Here is a 10,440-nt window from a genome sequence, read left to right on the forward strand (position 1 = left end):
GGGTTCGGCCGCACCGAGCCCCCCCCACGCTATGGGCCCCCGAAACCCTCCTCTGAGCCAGGGGCATTGGCAGGGGGGCTGCACCCCAGGAAAAGAGGGGGTTCACCCCTGGGGAGGGCGGGGGCCACGCTGGGCACCCCCGGGGTGAGCAGGGCAGCACAGATCTGTCGCGGAAGAAAAGTCGAGAGCCGAAAGTGGAAGAAAAGAGGGAAATTTAATCCTCGGCACGCGGGGGTGACAGTCCCGGGCTGGCTGCGTGTCCGGCCCCCCCGCGGGAGGGAGAGGGGCAAGAACGCGTTAACCCCCCCAGTGCCTTCATTAAGTGGGTGCGAGCGCTGCCCCAGCCCCGCTGCCCGCGGGGCCCCCCAAAACCCACCCTGGGGGGACCAAACCCCAGCAGCGCTGTCGGGGGGGCGGGAGCCTGTCGGGGGGCAAACTGCACCGAGGACCCATCTCCGGCGGGAAGCCGAGCTCTGACGAAGGCAGCTGCAACCCCTCCGCACCCGGGCACCCCACTGGGACCTGTCCGGGGACCCCACCTCCTCGTACGGACCCCAAAAGCCGCCGGGCACCCGCTCTTATTTTGGGGAGCCGGGGGGCTGCCCGGCGGCGATGCGGCTGACCCGCTCCAGGACATCCTGGGGGCAGAGGGGGGGCACGGCCTGTGCCAGCGGGCATTCCTCCACCAGGCTGTTCATCGGGGTGGGCGGCGGGACCACCTCCTCCTCCGGCCCCCCGGCAGCGCCCGGCACCCCCAGGGCTGCCCGCAGGATGGGCAGCACCTTCTTCCGCGATGCCAAAGCGTTGCCCTGGGCGTAGGCGCCCACGCAGGACCAGGGGCTCGGGAGGGACTGGAGGTGCAGGGACGGCGCCGTCGCCTCCTCCAGCGCCTGGCACACCTGCAAGGGCGGGAGCGCGGCGGCTGGCACCCCCCAGCACCCCCAAACTCAGGGGCTTTCGGGGCAAACCCGAGCGCCGCAGCCGAGAGCTGCCCCAGAGCCGCGTGCCAAGGGTTTGAGGTGCCCGGCCCCCCCACTCACCGCGCTCCGGAGGGTCTCGCGCCGGCTGTAGACCGCGAGCTGCCGGGAGGGCTCATTGCGCTCGTTAAAAGAGATCATCATGGCCACCAGCCCCGCGTAGCCCCGAGCTTGGCAGAAAGCATCCAGGTCCTGCAGCAAGCCGGGCCGGCGCAGGAAGGTCTGAAGGGGAGGAGACGCTGGCGTCACCCCGCTGTCCCCATCGTGCCACCCCTGCCTCGGTTTCCCCGCCGCCCAGCCTCACCTCCAGGTCCACGTAGATGGCGCTGACAGCGAGGAGCAGCCCATCGCCGGAGAGGACTTTGAGGTCCTTCCGCAGCATCTGCTCCGTTGTCAGCCCTGGGAGACGAGAGGGGCCAAGCGTGAGCCCCGGGGACGTGTCCTCGTCCCCAAGGAGAGGGGTCTGTCCCGGGACCCGCTCCCAGCCAGACCCCGGACGCCACTGCCCTGGCACACGGACCTGAGACGTCAAACTTGGCCGCTTGCAGGGCTTCAAAGACGGCGTCGCGGGCCGGCAGCTCGGGGAACCTCGCCTCAAGCAGGGAGATGCACGCCACGTCCCTGGGTGTCACCTTGCCGGCCGCCGGGCTCAGGTTGACACAGTCCAGGAGGATGGTGCCTGCGGGGGACAACCGGGGGCCATCAGTCGTCACCGTCCCCCTCGGGCGGGGCTCAGTGAGGGCCGCCATCCTCACCGTGCAGCAGCGCGGCCGTGGCTCTGTCCAGCACGCCCGGGGGACCCTGGGCGATCCGTTCCGTCACCAGCGTGGCGCAGGAGCCCACCGGCTCTGCTGTCACCTGGCAGCCGGGAGCTCGGTCCCGTTCCAACGGCCGGTGATCCAGGACCTCCACCACGGCCTCTTCCAGGGCCGCGTCGGCGCTGGCGGGCGAGACGGGGAGGGTGAGACCCCCGGCACGGCCCTGGGGCGCAGCCGCCACGCGCCACCCCCAGCAGAGCCTGGGAACCCCCTTTGCTCCTCTCCTCCTACCCTAAAAACACCTCGGGAAGGGAAAGGTTTTACCCACCCCGGGCCAAAACCAAGCAAGGAAAAAGTGAGGCTTCGGGTGGGTGGCCCCGGTTGTCCCCACGCCCCCCGCTGCGGCTCACCCAGGCAGGACGTGGTGATCGACCAGCGTCAGGGAGAGCAGCCCGGCGCGGTGCAGCCCCCCCAGGTCGATCTCGTCCCGAAAGATGAGGGCGGCGGCGGGGATGCCCTGCTCCCGCAGCAGGAAGGTCGTCTCCGTCCGGAGGGCGAAGTCGGCACGAGGGATGTTCAGCACCGGGATGAAGGCGGCTCTGGGAGCCGGGGAGGTCTGTGGCGGGGGGATGACAGCCGGTGAGGCGTCCCCCAAGCCCCCATTTGTCCCTGAGCCAGCGGGCGAGCCTCACCTTCGCCAGGAAATAAGCCAGGGCCAGGGCCGAGACGGTGGAGTCCAGGTCACAGGCCTCGTTGCCCATCACCACGTGGATCTCCTGGTGATGCCGGATGTGCTCCTGCCGGGGCGGGAGGCGTCAGGCGCGGCAGCAACGCGTCCCCATCCTCCAAAGCCCCCCGGGCCGGTCCCTTCCCCTTCGTCACCCTCGAGGGGACGTGCCAGTGTCCCCAGAGCCACTCGTCGCAGGTGCCACCCACAGATGCCACCGGCCGGCACCCATCTCCCAGCTGCCGCCAGCAGCGGACGGGCTCCTGGTGTCCCCGAAGTGCCACTGGGCCCGGTGCCCTGGCCAGGATCCGCTTCGGGCACAGAAGCCTCACGTTTTTGGGGCACGTGCGCGAAACTGGGCGCATCGGGGCCCTGGGAGAACGGGAGAACCCAGCTCGGCCGGGAGCGACCGCGGCAGCGGGGCCGGGGACCTTCCTGCCCCGGGGGACGCTGTCGCAGCCCTGGCAGCCTTCAGTATTTTAACCCCAGACCAAAGTGGTTTTTCCAGAGGCAGCGAGTTTGGGGCTGGCTGTCCCCCAAACACAACCTTCACCCCTTTTATTCTCGCCAGCAGCAGCAAGAAAAATAAGTGTCACCCACGTCACCCCGCCAATCCCCCGTCCCCGGCTGCTGGCGCCCGTCCTGCCACGCTCCAGGGAGCCGCCCTGTCTCCAGCCCTTTTTCGGGGACAATTATTTCATGCCGTAACCCAGATTCGCTCATTTATTCGGTACAAGCTGAGGAAGTAAACAGCCGGGAGCTGCCCGCCGCATCCCCCCCGCAGCGGGCCGGGGACCCGCGCCCACGTGCAGCGAGACCAGGCGAGGCCGCGGGGTGGGGTGGGGGGTGCTGGGGAGCCCCCGGCCGCGGAACCGGCTCGGGGCGTCCCCGGTGCGGCTGTGCCACCCCAGCCTGGGCTGTCGCGGGGCAGCACACGACCAGCCCCTCTCTTCTGGGGAGACGGGGGCACCCTGCTCCCCTGGGCACCCTGCACCCCATTTCCCCCTGCACCCTGCTCCCCTGGGCACCCAGTCCCCCTGCACCCCAGTCTCCCTGCACCCTGCTCCCCTGCGTCCCCAGCTCCCCCCTGCACCCTGTTCTCCTGGGCACCCCAAGTCCCCTGCACCCCAATTCCCTGGGCACCCAGTCCCCACGCACCCCAGACCCCCTGCACCCCAAGCCCCCTGCACCCTCCTTTCCTGAGCACCCAGTCCCCATGGACCCCAGTCCCTGGGCACCCCATTTCCCCCTCCATCCCCCTTCCCCCTGCACCCTGCTCTCCTGGGCACCCAGTCCCCCTGCACCCCAAGCCCTGGGCACCCTGCTCCCCCCATGCACTCTGCTCCCCCCTGCACCCCTTTTTCCTGAGCACCCAGTCCCCCTGCACCCCAAGCCCCCTGCACCCCAGTAACCCATGCACCCCGCTCCCCCCGCACCCCAGTCCCCGGGCACCCCATTTACCCCAGGCACCCCATTTCCCCCTGCACCCTGCTCTCCTGAGCACCCAGTCCCCCCACACCCCAATTCCCTGAGCACCCAGTCCCCCCACACCCCAGTCCCCCCGCACCCCAATTCCCTGAGCACCCAGTCCCCCCGCACCCCAAGCCCCCGGGCACCCCGCACCCCACCGCCCCCCGCTACCTGCAGAACCGCCCGGTTCCCCTCCACGAACCGCTCCATAACGGCGGCGAGCCGCTCCCCAGCCCGCCCAGTACGGCCCAGTACGGCCCAGTACCCGCCGCACCGCCCATCGGGGCGTGGTCTCCCGCGCGGGATGCCGGGAAGGGGGCGTGGCCTCACCCCCCCCCCAGTCACCCACAAACGGGCCGTTCCCCCCCCCCCCCCCGACGTCATGACACCCCGGGATGGCGTCACCCCATCCCACCGCTGACCAGCGACCGGTGACCGGTGACACCCCGCGCAGCTCGCGGGTGTTGCGCAAGGGGGGGGTGAAACGGGGGGGGGGGGCACCCGCCGCCCCCTCCCTCCCGCCCGGCGCCAGGCGTCGAAATGGGGGGAGAAGGGGAGAAGGGGAGAAGGGGAGATTTGGGCGCTGCCGGGGGCCAGGCCTCGCCCCGGCGTGCAGGCAGCTGCCTTCTCTCCCCTCCCTCCTGCCTGTCCTCCCCCTCTTCCTCCGCCTCCTCCCCCTCCTCCTCCCCCTCCGCCGCCTCCTCCGCCTCCGCCTCCGCCTCCGCCTCCGCCTCCTCGCCCCGCCGTGAATCCGCCGTCCCGGCAGGGAGCCGGGCTCGGCAGCGCAGAGCAGGCCTCGGCCCGGCGGGGGAAAGGGGGGGAAAAGGAGGGGAAAAGGAAAAAGGAGGAAAAAAGAAGGAAAAAGGAGGGGGAAAGAAGGAATAAAGGAGGAAAAAAGGGAAAAGGAGGAAAAAAGAAGGAAAAATAAGGCATAAAGAAGGAATGAAGGAGGAAGAATAAAGCAAAAGGAGGAATAAAGGAGGAAAAAGAAGGAATAAAGAAGGAAAAAAGGAGGAAAAAGAAGGAAAAAAGGAGGAAAAGAGGAAAAAAGACGGACTAAAGAAGGACTGAAGAAGGAAAAAAGGAGGAACGATAAGAAAAAGGAGGAAAAAGAAGGACTAAAGAGGGAAAAAAGAAGGAAAAAGGAGGAATAAAGAAGGAAAAAGAAGGAAAAGCAGGAAAAAAGGACTAAAGAAGGGAAAAGGAAGAAAAGTGGAATAAAGAACAAAAAAGGAGGAAAAAAGAAGGAAAAAAGGAGGAATACAGAAGGAAAAAGGAGAAAAAAGAAGGAAAAAGGAGGAAAAAGGAGGAAAAGAAGGAGGGAGCGGGGAAACGGCGGCAGCGAAAGGGCTGCAAGGTAGGAGCGGGGCCGGGGGCGCGGGGGCCGGGGGCGCGGGGGCCGGGGCGGGTGACCCCCTGCCCGCGGCGGCGTTTGGGCTGGGTTTGGAGGTTTCGGGGACAGCGGCGGCGGGTTGGGGGGTCCTGGGGTGACCCCAGCCCCGCCGCGGGCCCGGCCGCTGCGGCTCAGCCTGGTGGGGAAACTGAGGCAGGGCGGCACCCGGAGCCCTCGCCGGCCCCGTCCCGCCCTGGCACCCGCCGCCAGGCCTGGACCTGCCGCCCCCGGCCGGTTTTTCCGGCTCCCGGCGCCTCGCCGGTCTCCGACCCGGCTTCTGGTGGAAGATTATTTTATTTATTTATTTATTTAGTTAGTTAGTTATTAAGAATATTTATTTATCTATCTACTTACCTATCAAGAATATTTGTTCATTGTATTACTTAATAATACTATTTATTTATTTACCTATATAGCTATTTCCCTATCTATCAATAATATTTATTTCCGCGCTACTTATTTATAAAAAAGATGTCTTTATTTATTTATGGGTTTGTTTATTAAGAATATTGGTTTATCTATCTATCCACCTACCAAGAGTATTTGTTTATTTACTAACACTATTTATTTATTTATCTGCGTATCTATTCATCTCTCGAGAATATTTATTTACTTATTTATGTACCTGTTTCTCTCCGCACTACTGATGTATTTACTTACCACTAATAAATAAATAGACGCTTACCTTCGGGCGAATCCCCTTCCTTTTCGTTCCCGCAGGACGCCTCCGCTCCGGCCCCAGAGAGGTGGGAACGGCTCGCGGGGCACCAACCCCCTCGATTTTCTCCTTGGCTTTCGCCACCCCCCCCAAAAGCTCCTTTTCCCCCCATCTCCGCCCTCCCCAGCGCCTCCATCACCGTTGATCGGCGCTGCCGCCTGCCTCCCCCCGGGCACCCCCGGCTCCCGTGGGAATGCGGGGGCTGCAGGAGGGGCGCGAGCGCAGCCTGCGCCGGGCGGGTGGAGGGTGAGGGGCTAAGGAGATCCCCTGGCGAGCTGGCGTGGGTGGCCGTGCCAAATTTCCCACATCTCTTGGCCATTTAAAAGCTGAATTTCCCAAATCTCTCGGCCATTTAAAGCCAAATTTCCCAAATCTCTCAGCCACTTAAAGCCAAATTTCCCAAATCTCTCGGCCATTTAAAAGCTGAATTTCCCAAATCTCTTGGCCACTTAAAGCCAAATTTCCCAAATCTCTTGACCATTTGAAGCCGAATTTCCCAACTCTCTCCGCAGGAGCATCTTCGCCGGGCTGAGTTTGCAGGAAAACCCGGGCGGGAGCGCAGGACTCTGACCTTTCCTCCAAGCCGCTCTGGCTCCATTGAACCCCTCGATTCCTCCCAGGTTGGTTTGGGATTTCCCTCTTCCCTTGCGGACGGGAGGCAGATGAAGTCTGCACGCATCGATGGCATTAATTTTTTAATGGCGATTTAGAGGCGTGAGCAGCCAACGTTTCATTTTTCATTATTTCAATGAACGTACGGGGATGGGGGAGAAGCACGCCTAAGCTAGACGAGCCGTACCTGGTAGACAAATGGGACTAATACATACATTTTTTCTTGAAATACCCAACTTTTACCTTCTAAGGGAGAGGTTTGGGATGTGGCTGTTCCTGGAGGGACCCGGAGCGTTCCCAGGGGCCTGATCCGGACCCGCTCGAGGCAGGACGCCACGGTGAGGGTCCCGCTGCTGCCTGCTCCGATGGAGCAGCCAACCGAGCGGGAAGGGCCGATCCTGGCCCCTTCCAGCGGCGAAGGGACCCGCCGGCTCCCGGAGGAGGCTGTCGGTGGGGAAGAAATGCCGGCTGGCGGCCGGGAGAGCCCGGCGCCGGATGGACAAGCCGCCGTGCCGCGCGGCGGGGAGGTGGACGTGCCTTCCAGCCCCGGCGTGGGGCAGCCGGGCTGCGCCCCACGTCTCCCCTCCGATGAGCGTCCGAGGGGAGAAGGTTGGGAGAAGCAGCCTGCGGAGGGTGGGGGGTCCCTGCCGGGTGTCCCCGGGCCCAGCCCGGGTGCCGGGGCGGTGGCGTTACCGGCTGAGCCCCCCCGAGCCCGCACCCCCAGTCGGGAAGCGGAGGCGGATTTTTATTGCGTGAAGTGGATCACCTGGAAAGGCGAGCGGACGCCCATCATCATGCAGAGCGAGAACGGGCCCTGCCCGCTCCTGGCCGTCATGAACATCCTCTTCTTGCAGTGGAAGGCAAGCGGGGCGCGGGGGGGCTGGGGGCTGGCGAGGGGGGATCGGCTCGGCTCCCCCCGGATCGCGAGGGGAAGGGGCCGGGGGACAGTCCCCAGCCTCTCGGTGCTTCCAGGTGAAGCTGCCCCCGCAGAAGGAGGTGATCACGGCCGAGGAGCTGATGGCGCATTTGGGTGAGCTCCCCGGGGACCCCGTCACCCCCGCCCCGCTGCCGGGACGGCGGCGCGCCGCGGTTAACCAGCTTGCCGGGGGCTGACGGCTCTGCCTTGCAGGGGATTGCATCTTGTCCACCCAACCCCGGGAGCCGTCGGAGGGGCTGCAGCTCAACTTCCAGCAGGTGAGGAGCGAGGCCGCCTGTCACCCAGCCCAAAAATTGATCCCCCCTGTCCTGGGGAGCACTGGTGGCCTTGGGCTGCAAGACCTGGGGGGCCAGCCCGCTTCCCGAGCAAGCCCCTCTTGTTTCTCCCCCCCAGAACATCAACGACACCATGACGGTTCTCCCCAAGCTCTCGACGGGGCTGGACGTCAACGTGCGGTTCACGGGCGTCTCGGACTTTGAGTACACGCCCGAGTGCATCGTCTTCGATCTCCTCAACGTCCCTCTCTACCATGGCTGGCTAGTGGACCCCCAGGTGAGCTGGCCCCACGGTTGTCCTGCCGCCTGGCCGGTGGCTTGTGTGGGTCCAGGGACTCAAGGGAATGAGCCGCGGGCTGGTGAGACGCTGGAACAGGTTGCCCGGAGAAGCTGGGGATGCCCCGTCATTGGAAGCGTTCAAGGCCAGGTTGGACGGGGCTTTGAGCAGCCCCATCCCGTGGAAGATGGCCCTGCCCACGGCAAAGGGGGGGTCTCGAGGATCTCCGGAGGTCCCTTCCAGCCCAAACCCTTCCACGACTGGTCCTTCCCCACCGCGGAAGCCACCAGCTCAGCTTCTCGGACGTCCCCGCGATGGAGAGCGGTGGCCCAGCTGCTTGGGGAAGGTTCAGACTGACCCGTCCTCCCCCTGCCCTGCGGTCCTCACCGCCCCGGCCCTTCCCCTCCCTGCAGAGCCCGGAGCTGGTGCGAGCCGTGGGCAAGCTGAGCTACAACCAACTGGTGGAGAAGATCATCACCTGCAAACAGGCCAGCGACTCCAGCCTGGTGAGCGAAGGTAACGGCCCCCTGCCGCCCAACCGCCCGCGTCCCGGGGTCCCCGGGGGGGGCTCGACGCCCTGGCCCCGCTCCCACCCCGCTCTCGTCACCCCAGGGCTGATGGCGGAGCAGTTCCTGGAGTGCACGGCCTCCCAGTTGACCTCCTACGGGCTGGGCGAGCTCATGGCCGCCGTCAGGGAGGGCGAGCTCAGCGTCTTCTTCCGCAACAACCACTTCAGCACCATGATAAAGCACAAGGTGCGGCTCCGGCCCCGGCCTCCTTCCAGCTGGCGGACCCCCCCAAAACGCTGGCCGGGGCCGACTGTCCCCTCTCCCCTCTCCCCAGGGCCACCTCTACCTGCTGGTGACGGACCAGGGCTTCCTGCAGGAGGAGCGGGTGGTCTGGGAGAGCCTCCTCAACGTGAGCGGGGACAACAGCTTCTGTGACGCCAGTTTTCATCTCAGCCACGCGCCGGGCAGGGAGGGGGCTGCCGCGCCCCCCCCGGACCACCGGCTCCAGCAGAGACAAGTGGACCAGGTAGGGGACAACCGGTGGTGGCGGGGGACACCCGAGTCCCATCCCAGCTCCGGGGGATGCCGCAGGGTTTGGGTCCGCTGTGCTGAGCACCCCTCTCTTTTTTTCTCTGTGCCCCCCAGGATTATATGATCGCCCTGTCCCTGCAGCAGCAGCAGGGACAGGACCCCTCCGCGCTCAGTGACCTGCAGTTGGCTCGCCAGCTACAGCAGGAGGAATATCATCATCATCATCATCAGCAGCAGCAGCAGCAGCGGCAGCCAGTCCCAGTGCAGGTAACCAGGTGCACCCTCCTGGGACTGCAGCGCAGGGTGTGGGTGCTTCTCACCCCCTCGCCCCCGTGCTCTGCCCCAGCGGGCGGTCCGGGGGGGGCGGCGTGGCCCCCCGGGATGACGGGGGGTCTCTGCGGCTCCTCCCGCCCCCCCAGCCCCCTTCTTGTGCCCGCAGGGCCGCGTGCAGCCGGGCGGCCGGCCGGCCACAGAGCGGCGGCAGCGGCAGAAGCCCGACTTGGACTGCACCCTCCTATAGCACCCCGGGCCCGGCCCCCTGTGGGGCGCACCCGTGGGGGCCCTGCCGTGGCCCCCCGGCTCCTGGCCATGCCGGGGTGTGTGGCGGGGTCCCCCCCGACCCCCCGCTCTCGTCCGTCCCGCGGGGAGACCCCACGGGGGTCCCTGGGGACAGGAGTGGGGACACACGGACACAGGAGGGGGTGTCCTTCCCCACCCACCGCCGGGCCCACCCGAATCCTTCCAGTGGCCTTAACACGGGGGGTCCCGCCCGGGGGGTGCCACCCCTCGCTCCCTGCTCCGCGACGCGGGGGGACACGCGTCTGGGGGGGACACGGGCACCCCCGTGTCCGAAACGCGGCCTTAGCCCTTGGCAAATAAAGGACTTGTCCCCGTGCACGCGTGTCCGGCCCTCTGACACCGGTGGGGCCTCCGCCCCCCACGGACACGCGGGTTTGGGGGGGGTTGGAGGGGGTTTGGGGGGTCGGGACCCTCCGCCCCCCCACGGACACGCGGGTTTGGGGGGGGTTGCAGGGATTTGGGGGAGGTTGGGGGGCATTGGGGGGTCGGGACCCTCCGCCCCCCACAGACGCGCGGGCCGGGCCCCCCGCGGGTGCAATGCGCGGCGCGGCCGGCAGGGGGCGCCCGGCAGCGGGGGGGGCGCGCGGGGCAGGCGCAGGAGCGCCTATGGGGCCTATGGGGGCCTATGGGGCGTATAGGGGGCGGGGGGGGCGCAGGGCGCGTATAGGGGGCACGCA

The 10,440-nt window shown here is 66.4% G+C and overlaps 2 protein-coding genes across 5 annotated transcripts; one reads left to right on the forward strand and one right to left on the reverse strand.

Annotated features, from left to right (window-relative positions):
- Positions 1–24: 24 nt before the first annotated feature.
- PRUNE1 (prune exopolyphosphatase 1) lies at positions 25–6,512 on the reverse strand. 3 transcript variants are annotated; one of them, XM_087771994.1, is made up of 8 exons: positions 4,104–4,259; positions 2,428–2,532; positions 2,146–2,351; positions 1,733–1,917; positions 1,498–1,656; positions 1,282–1,376; positions 1,041–1,199; positions 25–164 (listed from the first exon to the last, which is right to left on the reverse strand). In XM_087771994.1, exons 1-8 carry the CDS (start codon positions 4,140–4,142, stop codon positions 30–32), a joined length of 1,083 nt encoding a protein of 360 aa, XP_087628120.1. In that variant the 5' UTR covers positions 4,143–4,259; the 3' UTR covers positions 25–29. The 3 variants fall into 3 exon arrangements, with proteins under 3 accessions (XP_087628120.1, XP_087628119.1, XP_087628117.1); XM_087771993.1 differs by lacking the exons at positions 25–164; positions 4,104–4,259 and adding exons at positions 196–899; positions 6,011–6,512; XM_087771991.1 differs by lacking the exon at positions 25–164 and adding an exon at positions 196–899.
- MINDY1 (MINDY lysine 48 deubiquitinase 1) lies at positions 4,859–10,079 on the forward strand. 2 transcript variants are annotated; one of them, XM_087771979.1, is made up of 11 exons: positions 4,859–5,289; positions 6,556–6,663; positions 6,907–7,515; positions 7,628–7,685; positions 7,785–7,849; positions 7,986–8,144; positions 8,558–8,660; positions 8,757–8,899; positions 8,988–9,179; positions 9,299–9,451; positions 9,624–10,079. In XM_087771979.1, the coding sequence occupies exons 3-11, from the start codon at positions 7,021–7,023 to the stop codon at positions 9,702–9,704; spliced, it is 1,449 nt and encodes a 482-aa protein (XP_087628105.1). In that variant the 5' UTR covers positions 4,859–5,289; positions 6,556–6,663; positions 6,907–7,020; the 3' UTR covers positions 9,705–10,079. The 2 variants fall into 2 exon arrangements, with proteins under 2 accessions (XP_087628105.1, XP_087628106.1); XM_087771980.1 differs by lacking the exon at positions 6,907–7,515.
- Positions 10,080–10,440: the final 361 nt, after the last annotated feature.

This window comes from Nipponia nippon, unplaced genomic scaffold, assembly GCF_047370975.1.
Source record: "Nipponia nippon isolate SJK-2023a ecotype South Korea unplaced genomic scaffold, ASM4737097v1 scaffold_36, whole genome shotgun sequence".
Classification (NCBI taxonomy): domain Eukaryota; kingdom Metazoa; phylum Chordata; class Aves; order Pelecaniformes; family Threskiornithidae; genus Nipponia; species Nipponia nippon.